General features: G+C 38.9%; 1 protein-coding gene across 1 annotated transcript in view; it reads left to right on the top strand.

Annotated features, from left to right (window-relative positions):
• LOC126240282 (transformation/transcription domain-associated protein) overlaps positions 1 to 18,642 on the top strand; it is a 491,514-nt gene that overhangs the window by 282,604 nt on the left and 190,268 nt on the right. The window contains exons 41-43 of the mRNA XM_049947913.1: positions 3,616 to 3,764; positions 3,849 to 4,018; positions 4,125 to 4,363. Coding sequence (XP_049803870.1) covers positions 3,616 to 3,764; positions 3,849 to 4,018; positions 4,125 to 4,363 — 558 coding nt within the window. The remainder of the gene's footprint in view (positions 1 to 3,615; positions 3,765 to 3,848; positions 4,019 to 4,124; positions 4,364 to 18,642) is intronic.

Below are 18,642 nucleotides of genomic sequence, written 5' to 3'. Positions count from 1 at the left end.
TGTTACTTTGTTTTTTACATGTCTGTGTTCCTAGTGTGTTGTCCAGAAAAGCGAGGCGAAAAGTTGTTAGAGGTTTACCTATGATAGGCACAGCTTTCCTTCGTGCTGTCACCACTATTGATCTTCCAAATATGGATGAACTTAAGAAAATATTGAAGAAAATTGGAGATAATCCCACCAGTAGGTTACAGGTAGATATTCTTATTTATCCCGTTATAATCATCCATCTCTTCATAAGATTGCAAAGAAAAGAAGACTGGTTGTTAGAAATATATTACTTAAAACTTATGCTGCCATATGTTTTTTGCAGCCAGCCACTGAAATTACGCAAGGTATATAACAATTCATGTACTAGAAATGGGAAATACATTACTATAAATTATGAAAATTCTTGTAAGAACGGGAGCACACGTATATTGACTCAGGTTTGGAATTCTGTACCCCCTGACCAGTTTGGTGAACAGACTTGCATCAACTATGGAAAAATGAGAGTGAGTTTTCTAGGGATGGCTTTCTCTCCTGATCAAAATAACTGGTTGGGTACTTTCCCAGCACACATGTAATGAAGTATTGATGTCAATGGACCTACTGTTTGAAACATCAAGATGAACAGCAGCCACTTCCCATAAAGTGACAGGAAATCATAGATAAATGTCAGATGCCCACAACAACAAGAAGATACAGTTTGCTCTCTCACAACACCGCATCCTTTATTAGCTGGACAAGATACTACAGGCATCTCTCCTCCACTCCATCATAATAAATTGTGCGAAAGGAAATTACAACACATATGTTGTGTTTGATAATTAGGAGACTCCATCTATGGAAAACCATGAATCTATGGAAAACCATGAATGAGGAAGATGGATGTTGCTGGTGCCGTTAAACAATTAACCCCAGACATTGACAACAGCACTTCATACACTATAAAGAACAGCTTATTTTATTTCCTATTTTCCATCAAATATTGAGGTAATCGTAAGTACATTTCGCCAACAAGAAGTCATCATTTGCTCATGAGAAAGCTATGTTACACTACTTTCCTATACTCTCCACATGTTACATCTGCCTTTTCAAAGTGGCAAAAAGAACATCCAGATCGTTAATGATGATATAGATGTGTTTCCTGTAATACTATACTTTTATTGGAAATGGACACTTCTAATAATTTTGGTGACAATAGTAAGGTTATACAGGGTGAGCACAAAGTCTTGCCTTGATTATAAAAATTTATAACAGAATAACCGTTTGACATAGTAAGTTACATTTGATGCCGTTACATAGGTTACTGTTACTAGTTATTGTGACCAATAGATGGCGCTAGTGCTCCATAACACCGACGCAGTCTGTTAGGTCACGTTAGTTGCTGGCTGCTGGCGAAATGGCACCGAAGCAGAGGAAAGTGTGCTGTGGTTTCACGAAACGAAATCGCCCATCAGTGTTCAGCGTAAATTTCGGGCTTCTTATGGACGCGGCCCTCCTGATGTTAAATCAATAAAACGATGGTATACAAAGTTTAATGAAACAGGCAGCGTTGAAGATCATTCTCGAAGTGGCAGGCCTCCTGTGAGTGATGCAACTGTTGATCGTGTTCGGTAATCATTTGAATGGAGTCCGTCTAAATCAACTCATCAAGCATCACATGAACTTCAAATACCGCAAGCAAGTGTGGTGAAGATTCTTCATGAAGGGCTTAGGTTGCATGCTTACAAAGTGCAAATTGTGCAGGCCTTGCAACCAAATGATTTACTGACACGTGCTGAATTTGCAACTGAGATTCTTAACAGGATTGATGGCACTAACAATTACTTGCGTCGCATATGCTTTACTGAAGAAGTCACCTTTCATATCAGTGGAATGGTAAATAGGCATAATGTCCGCATATGGGGTTCAGAGTCTCTACATGCTACTGTATAGTTAAAGCGTGACAGCAAAAAAAGTGAATGTTTGGTACGGCTTTGTGCATAACAAGGTTTAAGGACCGTTTTTCTTCCAGCAAGAGCGAGCACCCCCCACCCATTTCCACTGAGCTTTGATAGTGCGTGATTTCCTGGATGAAACATTTGGATTGGAAGGAACAGTTCAACACCCTGGCCACCTCGCTCTCCAGACATTACACCCCTTGACCTTTTTTTTTTTTTGGGGGGGGGGGGGGGGGGCTGTATCAAGGACAGAGTCTTCATCACGCCAGTTGCCAGCTGCTGACGTCGATGAACTGAAGGCTAGGATAGAGATGAACCGAAGGCTAGGATAGAAGCTGCTGTGGGTACATGTGACAGAACGCATGTTACGAAACACCTGGCGAGAACTGGAATACTGCCTCGACGTTCTCTGTGCTACCAAGGGAGCATACGTTGAGGTTTACTAATATAAGTGGTCTTAAAAAAAAAACTAGTAACATTAACCTATGCAACAGCTGTGCGTGCTTTTAAGAGGCTACGATTCTGTCTTTTACTCAATCTGGAAGACAGTGCTGCTGAGTGCACTTTGTTGGAGACTTGGAATTCCTAAGTGAGATTTACACGGATCATCATCAGATAATGAAAGCGGAGTATAAACTTTTTTCACTTTTGTATAACGAAAGACCACGTGAACCAATGACACAACTGGGACAAAATTCTGGCAACCAAGATAGAAATCTCTTTTAACTTGAAGTCACTTCCACAAACAGATGAAGTCGCACTAAACTGCATAAAACATGCTCTCTTGCAAGTAACTTACTATAAATCAGCAGAGCAGCTGTCACACCCTATGTTGTATCTCAGTGACTATGGGTGGAAAGTAGAAAATACTTGTGCATTCCTTTAACGACAATGAATTTCTTAGGCCCTCCTTAATGGAATTAGTAGCATCTAGACGTATGACATGAGAGTGAAGTAATTGCAAGTGCCAATCTTTTAATTTATCCTCACAACATACTATAAATGTGCTTCGTCAGAGATCTGTATGAATATTTTCACAGCCACCAGAAGTAGCAAGGACTGCATCAGCAGTGATGAAGGTGAAGTTGAAGATGATATTGACAGTTTGACATATGACACACTTTAGGAGAATATTGACTGATACTACAATGTGAAAAAAGTAACATTAAACAAAACACAGTGAAAGTAGTATTTTCACTTATTATTTTATAAAATAAGTTTTCACATCAGGCATATAACTTTACTGTAATCGTATGATGTGCAAAAATGGAATGTAATTGTAAATGTAAAATTGTAAACACACCAAATCTTAAAAGCTTATTATCATTTTACTAAAGAATAAAAAGTTATTTTTTGATATAAAAAAAAAGTTCAAGGATGCCAAAGTGGAACCCCATCATAATTAGCATCGTTGAGTGTCTCTTTATCATGTAAAAAAAAGAGAAAACAACCTTCATACCGGTTGTTAATGATTCAAGTCTGAAACTGTGTGGAGGCATGAATTCTTTCCTGTTGATTGATAAAGAAATTATATTCTTCCAAATAGGCTTTGAAACTGACTATAACCTTTCAAACAGTGCTGAAGAGGTCTTTAAAAGGAGCAAATTTAACTTTCTGTGAATCTGATTACATGTCTTCTTACTTTTCCCATTATTACGCATAGAATGTATTAAAACATTAACTTTGGTTGCAGGAAGTGATCTGCTGATTCTCAGTTTAGACATGGTAAAGAACCGTGTAGTTGTCATGGGTGCTGATATGCGAAAGACGTTCATTGGAACAATATTGGTTGGTCTGATTGAAAAATCACCAGATATTAAAGTTATGAAGGCTATAACTAAGGTGAGATGGTATATTACTAAATAGCTAGGCTAAGAATTATGTTGCATGAGGAGCAAAATATGTGTATAATCAATTCTTACATAGATGCTAGAGGACTGGATGAAGAACAAGAACCCTATTGCTATTAATCAGACTCCAACACTGAGAGAAAAATCCATACTCCTGGTTAAAATGATGCACTACGTTGAAAAAAGGTTTCCTGATGAATTGGAACTGAATGCCCAGTTCCTTGATATTGTTAATTTTGTGTACAGGTAAGGAAAACACATTTAGACTCAGAAACTGTATTGTTAGCTGAGTAGTTACAAAACACCAGACTTCAAAAATGTATTGTAATGGCTGTAAATAATGGACTTGCAGAGATGAAAATCTGAAGCAATCTGAACTGGGAACAAAGTTAGAGCCTGCGTTCCTGGCAGGTTTAAGATGTGTCCAGCCTCCAATCAGAGCTAAATTTTTTGAGGTATTTGATGCAAGTATGAAACGAAAATTGCATGACCGTCTGTTATACATCATGATTTCTCAGAACTGGGAGCCTATGGGACCACATTACTGGATAAAACAGTGTATAGAACTCCTAGTCATGACTGCAAATCCAGGTGTGTATATATGTCCACATTAGTTTTTATTATACAGTTTAATATTTTATTTTGGGTATTAAACAGATTTGTATTAGCAACAACTGTCAGAATTCCTTTGCAGCCAACCAAATGTATACCTCAGAGGTGTGTCAGCAGTGTGGATTTTATGTTGCTATTAGGAATAATCGTGACTGAGAACTTGCAAGATGTTTTAATTGGTTGGTGGAAGATTTGTATTGAGTTCTCTTCTTATATGTTGTGTGGTGTCTAACATTTTAGGGACAACTTTTGGGCTTAAAAGGGCATTATCTGAATTTAACACTCTGTAAAAATGAAGGAACAAAACGTAAGAGAACATTGACAAGACATCCTATTTATTGAAGTTTGAATGAACTGTGGGATTCCATCAGACACTGCTATCTTTTCCTAACTATTCACTTCGTATCTACTACAAGTGATAAGATTTCTTTAAATATTATATTGCCCACAACACCAAAATTGCAGTAAGAAGAAAAAGTGTGAAGACATGAAGATAAGCAAAAAAGCAGTCTCTTTTTTATATATAAAAATCAGGTCAGGCTATTGCTTCTTATTTTCATCTACGTCTACATGGCTACTGTGCAATTCAATATTAGTGCCTGACAGAATGTTTACCGAACCATTTTCACACTGTCTGCACTGTTCCACTCTCAAAAAGTGCGGAGGAAAAAATGAACACTTAAATGTTTCCATGCAAGCTCTGATTCCTTGTATTTTATTAGGATATCATTACTCCATATGTAAGTGGGCCTCGACAAAATAATGTCGCATTCAGAAGAGAAAGCTGGAGATTGGAATTTTACAAAAAGACCTCGCCACAACAAAAAACACCTATGTTTCAATGATTGCCACGCCAGTTCACATTTCATATGTGTAACACTCTCCCCCTACTTTCTGATAAAGTTCTACCTGGTAAGGGTCCAAAACCTTGCAGCAGTACTTCAGAAGAGGAAGGAAAAACATAGTGTAGGCAGTCTCTCTAGTGGGTTTATTGCTTCTTCTAAGTGTTCTGCCAATAAAACACAATCTTTGGCATGCCTTCCCCAAAAATTATCTGTGTGAATCATTTCAGTGTAAGTTGTTTGTAATTGTAATCCCTAGGTATTTAGTTGAATTGATATCCTTTAGATTTGTGTGAGTTATTATGTAACCAAAACTTAACAGATGCCTTTTACTTATGTGTATGATCTCACAAATTTCAAACAATGGGATGGTATGTAACAATATTATGAAAAGGAAAGTTGCTACTCACCATTTAGCGGAGATTCTGAGCGGCAGATAGGTACAACAAAAAGACTGTCACAATTTAGCACACGAAAACGGAACTCAGCTGCCACTTTTTGCACCATGCAGATATCTTGTCTAAATAATTTTGCAAATTGTTTTGATCTTCTGATGACTTTGCTAAATGGTAAATGACAGTATTATCTGCAAACGATGTCAGATTGCTGCTCAGATTGTTTCCTAAACCATTTATTGAGATTGAGAACAGCAGTTGACCTTCCCCTACTTTAAAGTTGTAATAAAACTTTTAAAAACTGTTCTTCCATTTATACACATTCAACACTAATGCACTTTGTATTAGAATGCATCCAACATTGTATGCAGACACAGAATAGAGGACATTTCTGAGTAACATCTATTTGCTAACTTTGACATGTTGGTTTGATTAGATCTTCCCAGTCTTAACAGTAACACAGCAGTTCTACTGTATACAGCATAGCCATCCAGTTTCTGATGACTGTATCATACATCATGTCACTACAGTTGGAATGGGAGATACATGTCAGCTGCTTTGAAGTATCAGCATAATGAAATGATAGGGTAAATATCAGAGAAGTTGGATAAAATTCCTAATGTTTTCCTTCATTTACTCAAGTTCCATCCTACAGTATCCAGGAATCCCTGTCTTGAATGGGTAAGTAATTGTAGCAATGGAGAAAGCTGACACCAGATCTGGTTAGCTGACTGGGAATGTCACAGAATTACAAAATGAAGTGCCATGACAGAATTTGAAAGGAACGAGTTTTGCATTGCAAAGTCTCTTACACTCAGAATTCGGAGACCCCACTTCCAGAATACGAGTACATGAAGAAACATTTACCTCTTCCAACATAAATCTTGTGAAAGGAATGTATAACTAAAATTAGTGGAATTCAGGTGCATACAGAATGGTACTTACATGTATCTTCCCACATACCATTCACAAATGGAATAAGAAAAGTGGTAGGACACTGACTGTGTACCCTCTGGCACATACGCTGTACGGTGGCTAATTACTTAGTTTTGTGTTTTATGGATCATAATTGTGATCTCTAGTTGTGATGTGGAATGAGCTAATTTTCAATCGCAGTCCTTTTGTGGTAGAATGTAATGAAGTAGTAGTAGTAGTAGTAGTCGTCGTTGTTGTCAGTAGAACACTACTCTACCCACCTGGTGAAATGACATGGCAGATGCTCGTTCCCCATCACTCATTCACATGGTGAAACTGTGTGACAGATGCTCATTCCCCATCACTCATTGCAGGAGTGCAGCACAGACAGCAGTTGCCCCACTCGCCATCATGTGGACCCATACTCACTCAGTGGCTCTGCCATGTGGCTAAGAAGACATGGACTCTGTGTAGCTTCATTACCATTTAGTGGCACTAACAGGCCTGGCAAGCATTGGAATGCATTTAGAATTTCTTTGTATCTGTCAAATTTCCGTATTTTGTATAATGTGTATCTGAAACTCATAAAATATTACCACAGCGACTAAATCAGGGTTTCTGCTGGTCATAAAAGTAATGAAAATGAACAGACAGTCACGAAATTGATCATGTGGCCACGAATTCGGTCTTATGTATCACTCAGGTGCAATTCTAGGGGGAAGAAGCAAGTTAGCACTATGCCCAAAAATGTTGTATCCAGTTCATTTAATAAACAAGAAAATATATATTTAGGGAACTTGTATGTGCAAGCCATGTTAGCACAGGGTCTGCATCTGCATTTGGAACCTTGAGGGTACAGGTGTGGAGGGAGAAATTTGGAGATGTGACTTTGTTAACAAAGAGCCTTAAGAGGTGTATACACCTAGTGGAAATTACATTTAGACTAGCTCTGCCTGAGGCAGTGCTGCCATCTAATGTGTTGTTAGAGGAGTATCTGTTAGAACTACCAGACATAAATCCCACTCCTCATCATCTTTTTCTTCTTAAAGGCATTTCTTTAAAACTTAGGTGCTGAAATTTCAAGTTGAGTAAAAATGTAAACACTGAATCTTACACTGTAATATTTGACATTTGGCATCCATATTGTATTTTCATAATTGTTGTGTCTTCAGAGTCTTTCATGGTGGCGCAGGGCCTTACGTCATCTGACATCACTCCGTCCTATGGTATGATGAAGCTGTTAAGAACTGCTCAACTTGCCTTCAGTGCTTGCATTACTCTGGCCCTCTTAGGAAGGTTCCAGAAGCTACCATTGCATCTTTGTCAGCAGAACACCATGCCAACCCCGGCACTCAATGATTTTTAGCTCCTGATGACGACGGCGGAAATAGCTATTAAAAGCTCAAATGTTTTGTTTGAAGTGACTTGGCTTGTAAATAGAGAAGATTTTATTGTTTCATAATTGCTGTTGTATTAAGGAAAATTTTACCAACCTTATTTATGAGTTGTTGTGAATTTAATTAAAGAGATAATGGAAGATAGTGGAAAAAAAGTCAGGAATCTGATGCTCTGAAAACCAGTAGATACCCTGCAAGTATGATTAAATACAACAAAAATTAGAGAGAGAGTTGAATATTCAATGTTATTGAAGGTCAATTATTTAGATGAGGAATTGTAAACTTTTGTGAATGAGTAACAGGTGACATAGTGCTTGCAATTAGGCCACAGCTAAAATTGCACTGACAATGAGATGTATTTTGTACAGAACACATGAAAATGATTTAGCTAGAAAAGTGTGAAGACTTATTATAATTGTCAACTTTGTTTGTAATTAACAAAAAACTTTCACTCCAGCTATATTGTAGGATGACTCTTTTGAGTAAATATAGAAAATGAACTAATAGGACTCTTTAAAATTGATAATATTAACTGCACTGTCCAGAAAGAGGAAGGAAGCACAAGATTTAGTGGTAAGCAGGGATGGGAATTATCTGAATAATTATTTGAATGAGTAGAGCATTCAGACATTTTTTGTGAAGATATTATTCATAACTAAATATAGAACGTCATTGTAGTGTTTGTTTGCTTCTTGCACAGAAGTATATAACTAGTGTTTGTTTCCTTTTCTCAGTGCAGCTTCTGTTTGACAGATGACTTGTTAATGGTTTGTCCAAAAATGTGCCTTGGTGTCGTAGTGGTTGCTGCCATAGGTCAGCGTGTTCTGTCAGAGGAGTGGCCACCTGAAAAAAACTACAGTTCTCATTTACTGAATTCCAAAGATATCATGCAACATCCGCACAGAACACAAAGGAATATATAAAAAAGAATTGGTTAACTTCTTGTTGAAGGTTAGGTGGCCAGTCTTCTGTTGGTTGATCGGGTTTTTCTTTTTCTTGTCACTTGTTTCTTTGGTAACAATTAAAGAAGTGCCAAGTTGCACTTGTTTTTGAGTACCGTATTTACTCGAATCGAAGCCGCACCTGAAAAATGAGACTCGAAATCAAGGAAAAATAAATTTTCCCGAATCTAAGCCGCACCTGAAATTTGAGACTCGAAATTCAAGGGGAGAGAAAAGTTTTAGGTCGCACCTCCAAATCGAAACAAAGTTCGTCTAATTGTAATATGAGACACAATTAAGGTCGAATGAATGACGATACAGCTGCAGCAGTTTTGTTCGAGATGTAAGCTTAGCAGTTACGGGTTACCAGGTAGCCATTGCTACGCGTCACGCGCTCCGTCCGTATTTATACGGATATCCTTACTTTTTCACGTGCTTCGTCTGGTTTGAATTGATTGCTTATTTTTCTTTGATCTGATAAGTGCCGTTCTCTTTCTTATAGGTGTTTACGTCACTCTAAGCTGAAAATGCATTACTGTACTGTGTCATGCATTGTTTGTCGCATTCTGATAGTGCGTGTTTACGGCCTGTCGCCGCTCGCGGCGTGGCTTGCTTTTGTGCGCGCTACCGCCGTTTACAAATAAAAAATAGAGAGGAATCGTTTCATTAGCGAAACATTTGTTGTTACTTACACTACTGCTTTCTTTGATAATGATCAACAAGAACCAAATAATAGACTGCGTATGATAGATGATGTTCTGAACGAAATTTTAGCGAAAATTTTTCTCCGTTTGAAAATCTTTGCAGGTGCCTCTTTAGTTCATTACATTCTGCACAGAAATTAGTCATCTTAGATTTAAAAATCTAGTCAGTTGCCGTGCTTCATTTCTGACTGTATCACTATCAGGCATAAGAATAATACGAGTATAAACATGACATGATATGTATATTCTTCCGTGTTTGCTGTTGTCTCACTCTAGTTTCGTAGTTTATTAGGCAGACAGGATTTAAATGAGATAGTAGCAAACACGAAACAATACATGGCAAAATGTTTATATTTTTATTAATCTTATGGCGAAGAGAATACTACATGTGATTCACAATTCATAAAAGCTCCTATTAGCAACCATCTCTTCTCACAGGTAGGAAAAAATTCAGAACGTAGAGAATATTGACAAACATCCCAAACAGTCTTGCCAGTCGGATTTTCGTAGTACATTGGAATGCTGCTGCATTCGAAGATCAACAATACAGAATTTGTATTTACTTCATTGGATAATGTACCAAAATGCAGTGGTCGAAACTCTGGGCGGAGGAAAAAGGCTCGTCTTCCACTTTTTTTTTTTTAATTTATTTACTGACGCAGATTTTGGTGCCAGTATTTATCTTTGTGCCTACAAAGCATGCCTGTGTGGCGCTACATATATTCGACGGCAGAAGTTAGTTGTGGCGGCACCCACCAACATTTTTCAGAACTCCCGCTTGCTTTGCACTCGATTCTAAGCCACGGGCGGTTTTTTGGATTACAAAAACCGGAAAAAAAGTGCGGCTTAGATTCGAGTAAATACGGTACACATTGAACTGTAGGTCCTCCTCTAACTGGATGTATGACTAGGTTCAGAGGCAGCAAGAAGTCAAGGCCACACCACCATGCCTGGTAAAGCAGTGCAGTGTTCACACAAACCTGTGGATTGAGCACATATTTAATTGCTTTACTGCGTAACAAATACAGCATAAAAATACTCCATTGGTGGGGTGGCTTTAGCAGGTGCACTACTGACAGAGCCCAATTTAACTGATTCTGCACTTGCCAGTACTTCCCCCTCCCCCTGCTAACATGTGGAAGTACTCTGCGTAAGTAGCCAAAGGTGAGATTGCAGCCAACAGAAACTCTTGATATGCATTGCCCTCCATTGTATTAAGATCGCTAACTGTCAGATATGGTTGTCTCTGATATAATGATGCTAGTCATTTGAGTTTGTTTGTTAAAAATGATTGAACAGAATAACAACTAGGTGGTTGCTAACAACTAACATTAACTCACTTTTAATCCAAAGTCTCCAGAAATGTTTGTGGAATTATGCTGGACATCAAATGTTATCAAAAAGTGTTAGGGCTAACTCTGAGTAAGGTATCCTTTAGAAGATCCTACATGCATCAGTGCAGTTACACATAGTTTTGAGATTCAAAAGTTTCAGAAGAGGCACTCTGTTTGAGTACAAGACGAGTTCATAATATTGCAGAACTACCAACTTTATCAAGACATTGTCAAGAAGTGATTGAAAGATGTTTTTTTTCTTTTCTGCAACACCTGAAAGTATTACAGCAATGTCTCACCTACAATTAAAAAATAAATAGTTTCCCTAGGAAAATTCATGTTGAATGTGATTTGGGAATTAAAATCACTGTGGAATCACAACAAAGTTATTTGCCAAAACTAGAGTGGAATTTCTGAACTTCAGCAGAAGACGAGTGTGATTTGGAACTTTTGTATCATTATCCTGAAAGGAGTTACAAATGCTGATATCATCTTTGAAGATGCAGAACATATTTTCTTTAGTGTCTCACAATGGCAATTATTTGAAAATCAAATGAACTTCCAGGTGAATGGGGGAAAAACAGTTGTTTCGAAAACTAAATGATAAACAAATTATTTAATAATTAACAAAGAATTGGAGCACTAAATGTCATTGGAGTTCAAATTTATCTATTATATGCAATGCTTCTTATTCACAGACAGTGAATAAATGTTTTCATTTGTGTAAACGAATAATGTTTCAAATGGATATTTGTACTTGTTATCCACAAGTAACAGAAAATAATTTTTACCTGTTTGTGTAACTCTAGTGGTAAAGGAAACACGTTGTTCATGCGCACACCTCCAATTTGCACTCTGTATGCATGTGAGTGCTAGCTCGTGATTTCTGCATGGATATGGACAAGTGAGTGACATCCACACGGTCATTGCCAAGTGTACGCTCACTTGTGTTATTAGGTGAAACAGCATTGATCGCCTTCAGCAACCTCTGACAACATTTGCGAAGGCTTGTTTGTGCTCTCTCTCATACACCACAGATGCTTGCAGACCACGTAGATGGGCCACAAACTTTCAGGACCCTAGTTGTCAAGCAGATGTGATTTCAGTTTGCATTTGGAATTATATTCATTAATAACTGCTGTCAACCTCTGACACACTATTGTTTATATTAAAATTTGGGAGGGGTTTTCAGGGTGGGGTAAATGGAGTAGGTCTGCGAGGCTGGGTTTGTCAGTTGTGAGCTGATATGAGGGAGGTTCGTAGGTTGTTGCAGAGATGGTGTATATTGGTAGTCCAAGGTGGGAGTAGGTGGTGAACAGGTTGGAAGCAGTGGCAGCTGGCCAAGACACAAAGCAGTAAAAGGGAAGTAACCAATTTTGTGACATTTTAAAAGTTCCTACCTAGTAGCAAATTGTATAGTTTCATGATAATATTCTTCTCGGGTTTGCAGCCAGATCATAACGTCTTCATGACACAATATTTCTGCGGTCCAACTGGCCAGCGAGATCGTCTACCAGCACTCTCACCTGAAGATGGCGGCCAGTTGGACCGCTGAAATATTGTCATGAAGACGTTATGATCCGGCTGCACACCCGAGAAGAATATTATCAATTATTATGCCGGGAAAGCCTTTGTATAGTTTCATCTTTGTGCTTCGGTAATTTAGTATCTAGAATTTCTGTATTTTAAGTTGATATTTAATAAACACAGTGTCTGAAAGTAAACTCTTTTTGTGACAGTATGAGTTCCTTATCAGGAGCGAATTATTTAGTCTCACCTGAGTGCTTTGGTACTTTAGTTTTTGAACCTCTGCGTATTAACCTAATTTATTGGACACATTTCTTATGTTCTTGACAGCGTCTACATAAAGTTGCATAGCACATGTCGATAGTTCTTTGTTTGTCTGTGTAGTGTAGTTTTCATCAGTCTTTAGTATGGATAAGGACTGTGACCGCTCTGTGCAGATGCTATCCAAGTTGGTGACAAATCGCTCCAGGCTGTGATGGCTTCGATTACACAGCTTGAAGCTGCAGTGGACGGGCATCATTGTTGTGGGCTGGCCATGGGGATTCAAAGGATATCCAGGACATCTGAATCCAGTGATCGGTCTGCAGCGATGACCAGCCCAGTTACTGTTCGCAGTGAGGTCGACTTCTCACCCGTGGTAGAGTGGAAGGTTGCCTCAGTGTGGCAGGCAACAAAAGACTTCCCAAGGGGTTGAACGTAAGGCCTCCCCAGTTACTCTGACTAACATGTTCCAGGTGCTGTCAGTGACTGACACTGTCCCTCAGCCAGATGCAGTTGCTTGTCCTGTTTCAATGGAAACCTCTCAGTTGGCAAGATCCAGGAAATCACAGAGGGTGGGAGTATTAGTAGTTGGCTGCTTCAATGTTAGGCACATTATGTGGTCTCTTACGGACATGGCTCTCAATGAGGGAAAGAAAGCCAGTGTGCACTCCGTGTGCATACCAGATGGAGTTGTTCCAGAAGTGGAACGATTCTTTCTGGATGCCATGAAGAGCACGGGGTGCAACTAGCGGCAGGTGGTAACTCACTTTGGCACCATTAAATGTGTTGCTTTGGATTTGAAGAGATTCTCTCTGGTTTCAAGCATCTATCGGAAATTGTAAAGGGTGCCAGTCTTCTATGTGAGATGAAAGCAGAGCTCACCATTTGTAGCATTGTTGACAGGATCAGTTGCGGACCTCTGTTACAGGGCTGAATGATCTGAAGCAGAGGCTCAGATGTTCTGCGATAGTGTAGGCTGCAGATTCCTCGACCAGTGCCATAGGGTGGTTGGGTTTTGGGTTCCGCTAAACAGGGCAGGAATCCTCTATACATAGGAGGCTGCTCATGGGTAGCAAGGGCTGTGTGGTGTGGGCTGGGTGGTTTTTCAGGTTAGAAGGTCTCAGGCAAACACAAAAAGGGCTTCAGTCTCAAAGGGTGCAGTTCGAACACAGGAAGAACGTAGATACGGGAATCATCAGTATTTTGTTGTTGTTGTTGTTGTTGTTGTTGTTGTTGTTGTGGTCTTCAGTCCTGAGACTGGTTTGATGCAGCTCTCCATGCTACTCTATCCTGTGCAAGCTTCTTCACCTCCCAGTACCTACTGCAACCTACATCCCTTCTGAATCTGCTTAGTGTATTCATCTCTTGGTCTCCCCCTACGATTTTTACCCTCCATGCTGCCCTCCAATACTAAATTGGTGATCCCTTGATGCCTCAGAACATGTCCTACCAACCGATCCCTTCTTCTGGTCAAGTTGTGCCACAAACTCCTCTTCTCCCCAATCCTATTCAGTACCTCCTCATTAGTTATGTGATCTACCCATCTAATCTTCAGCATTCTTCTGTAGCACCACATTTCGAAAGCTTCTATTCTCTTCTTGTCCAAACTATTTACTGTCCATGTTTCACTTCCATACATGGCTACACTCCATACAAATACTTTCAGAAATGACTTCCTGACACTTAAATCTATACTCGATGTTAACAAATTTCTCTTCTTCAGAAACGCTTTCCTTGCCATTGCCAGTCTACATTTTATATCCTCTCTACTTCGACCATCATCAGTTATTTTGCTCCCCAAATAGCAAAACTCCTTTACTACTTTAAGTGTCTCATTTCCTAATCTAATACCCTCAACATCACCTGACTTAATTCGACTACATTCCATTATCCTCGTTTTGCTTTTGTTGATGTTCATCTTATATCCTCCCTTCAAGACACCATCCATTCCGTTCAACTGCTCTTCCAAGTCCTTTGCTGTCTCTGACAGAATTACAATGTCATCGGCAAACCTCAAAGTTTTTATTTCTTCTCCATGGATTTTAATACCTACTCCGAATTTTTCTTTTGTTTCCTTTACTGCTTGCTCAATATACAGATCGAATAACATCGGGGAGAGACTACAACCCTGTCTCACTCCCTTCCCAACCACTGCTCCCCTTTCATGTCCCTCGACTCTTATAACTGCCATCTGGTTTCTGTACAAATTGTAAATAGCCTTTCGCTCCCTGTATTTTACCCCTGCCACCTTCAGAATTTGAAAGAGAGTATTCCAGTCAACATTGTCAAAAGCTTTCTCTAAGTCTACAAATGCTGGAAACGTAGGTTTGCCTTTCCTTAATCTTTCTTCTAAGATAAGTCGTAAGGTCAGTATTGCCTCACGTGTTCCAGTATTTCTACGGAATCCAAACTGATCTTCCCCGAGGTCGGCTTCTACTAGTTTTTCCATTCGTCTGTAAAGAATTCGTGTTAGTATTTTTCAGCTGTGGCTTATTAAACTGATTGTTCGGTAATTCTCACATCTGTCAACACCTGCTTTCTTTGGGATTGGAATTATTATATTCTTCTTGAAGTCTGAGGGTATTTCGCCTGTTTCATACATCTTGCTCACCAGATGGTAGAGTTTTGTCAGGACTGGCTCTCCCAAGGCCGTCAGTAGTTCCAATGGAATGTTGTCTACTCCGGGGGCCTTGTTTCGACTCAGGTCTTTCAGTGCTCTATCAAACTCTTCACGCAGTATCACATCTCCCATTTCATCTTCATCTACATCCTCTTCCATTTCCATAATATTGTCCTCAAGTACATCGCCCTTGTATAGACCCTCTATATACTCCTTCCACCTTTCTGCTTTCCCTTCTTTGCTTAGAACTGGGTTTCCATCTGAGCTCTTGATGTTCATAGAAGTGGTTCTCTTATCTCCAAATGTCTCTTTAATTTTCCTGTAGGCAGTATCTATCTTACCCCTAGTGAGATAAGCCTCTACATCCTTACATTTGTCCTCTAGCCATCCCTGCTTAGCCATTTTGCACTTCCTGTCGATCTCATTTTTGAGACGTTTGTATTCCTTTTTGCCTGCTTGATTTACTGCATTTTTATATTTTCTCCTTTCATCAATTAAATTCAATATTTCTTCTGTTACCCAAGGATTTCTACTAGCCCTCGTCTTTTTACCTACTTGATCCTCTGCTGCCTTCGCCTTCACTACTTCATCCCTCAAAGCTACCCATTCTTCTTCTAATGTATTTCTTTCCCCCATTTGTGACAATTGTTCCCTTATGCTCTCCCTGAAACTCTGTACAACCTCTGGTTTAGTCAGTTTATCCTGGTCCCATCTCCTTAAATTCCCACCTTTTTGCAGTTTCTTCAGTTTTAATCTACAGGTTATCATCAGTATAACAGTTGTAAATAGTTGTAGCTGTGTTGGGAAGGTACCAGAGCTCCAAGCAAGTCGTAGCTGATGCTCAAATCATAAAAGGAACTGAAAGCTGGCTAACAGCAGAGATAAGTTCAGCCGAAAGTTTTGTGAAGGACCTAACTGAGGTCAGAAAGGATAGGCTAAACACAGTTGGTGTTAGTATGAAAGCTTTCACGTCCGGATGACATATCTTCTGGTAAACCTTCCGGGATGTAAGGTCGTGGTCCATGAAACTCTTCAGCTCCTAACGTTTCGTCCAGAGCTGCGCTGGACATCTTCAGAGGGGTGATATGCAGAGATAATCTTTGTCAGAGATAAAACTTAACTATCGATCGTAATCTCGTCACGGATAAAACTGTCTAGCAATTCTGTAGTGCTACTGTCCAAATATCACTAAGTTTCATGGTCTCTTCTTTCCGATTAAAATTATCCCTATGTTTATATATTTCAATTGCTTCTCTACAAAGCCGTGGGTAATAGTTCGTCATCGTAGATAAAATTTTTGTTTCGGAAAACTTCACTTGATGATTTCCTGGCTGAAAAGCGTGTTCTGCTCCAGCCGATTTATCTGTTTTTCCTAATCGGCAAAGACTTCTGTGTTCTTTTAACTGTGTATTTACGCTTCTTTTTGTTGTTCCAACATAAACTTTACCACATGTACACGGAATTTTATATACGCCACTGGCTGTACCTTATTCGTACAATTATAGTTGGTGGTTATTTCAATTTACCATCAATATGTTAGAAAAAATACTTGTTTAAATATGGAGGAACCTGTAAACAGAGTCTGAAATTGTTATTAATGCATTCTCTGAAAGTTATGTCAAGCAGTCAGTTCATGAGGGCACATGAATAGTAAACGGTTGTAAAAACACACTTGACCTCTTAGCAACAATTAATACTGAGCTAATAATAAGCACCAAAATGGATACAGGGATTAGTGCACACAGGGTGGTTGTAGTGAGACTGAGTATTGTTACTCCCAAATCCTCCAGAAATAAATGATAAATATACCTATTCAAAAAAATCGGATGAAAATTCAGCTGATACCTTCCTGACAGACAATGTACTGGTATGTGTAGATCAGATGTGGCTTGAGTTCAAAGAAATAGTATCAAAAGGAATTTAGAGATTTATACCAAATAAATTAACAAACGATAGCACTCATCTCCCTTGGTACATAAAATGGGTCAGAACACTGTTACAGAAACAACGAAAAAAGCATGCCACCTTTAAACAAATGCAAAATCTCCAAGACTGGTGATCTTTGACAGAAGCTCAAAATTTGCCATGGACTTAACTGGGAGATGCTTATAATAGTTTCCACAATGAAATTTTGTCCGGAAACCTGGTAGACAAACCAAAGAGATTCTGGTAATACATAGTGTTAGCAGTAAGACACAGTCAATGCCTTCTCTACATGATAGGAATGGAAATGCTATCGATGATAGTGCTGCTAAAGTAGAGTTACTAAACAGAGCCTTGTGAAATTCTTTCAACAAAGAAGACAAAGTAAATATTCCAGAATTTGGATCAAGGACAGGTGCCAAAATCAGTAACTTAGAGGTAGATATCTTCGGAACCGTGAAACAACTTAAATCACTTAATAAAAGTAAGTCCTCTGGTTCAGCCTGTATACCAATTTGGTTCCTTTCGGAGTATGCTGATGCAGTAGCTCCATACCTAACAGTCATATACAACTGCTCACTCGACGAAAGATCCGTACCCAAAAACTGGAAAGTTTCACAGGTCACATCAATAATCAAGAAAGGGGGTAGGGGGAATCCACTAAATTACAGGCACATGTCATTAACGTCGATTTTCAGCAGGATTTTGGAACATATATTGTGTTCAAACATTATGAACTAACTTGAAGAGGTTCTATTGATGCATGTATTGACGCAAAGTCAACACAGATTTAGAAAACATCGTTCTTGTGAAACACATCTATGTCTGTACACACAGTAAGTGTTAAGTGCTGTGGACAAGGGATTTCAAATTGGCTTTTGATACTGTGCCTCACAAGTGGCTTGTAATCAAATTGGGTGCTTATGCAATATCATCACAGTTGTGCAGCTGGATTCGTGATTTCCTCTCAGAGAGGTCAAAGTTCATAGTTATTAACAGAAGACAGAAGTGATTTCTGGCATTCCGCAAGGTAGTGTTATAGGCCCTCTGCTGTTCCTTATTTAGGAGATGATCTGAGCAGCTGTGTTGGTTGTTTGAAGATGATGCTGTCATTTATCGTCTAGTAAACTCATCAGAAGATAAAACAAATTTCAAAACTATTTAGGAAAGATATCTGTATGGTGTAAAAATTGGCAATTGCCCCTAAATAATGAAAAATGTGAGGTCATCCATATGAGTGCTAAAAGGAATCCATTAACCTTTGGTTGCACGATAAATTGGTCAAATCTAAAGGCCCTAAATTCAACTAAATACCTAGGTATTACAAGTATGAACAACTTAAATTGGAAAGAACACACAGAAAATGTGGGGAAGGCAAACCAAAGGCTGTGTTTTATTC

Source organism: Schistocerca nitens, chromosome 1 (genome assembly GCF_023898315.1).
Source record: "Schistocerca nitens isolate TAMUIC-IGC-003100 chromosome 1, iqSchNite1.1, whole genome shotgun sequence".
NCBI classification, from domain to species: Eukaryota; Metazoa; Arthropoda; class Insecta; order Orthoptera; family Acrididae; genus Schistocerca; species Schistocerca nitens.
The sequence above is the reverse complement of the archived record's forward strand: the minus strand, read 5'-3'. Positions and strand labels throughout refer to the sequence as shown.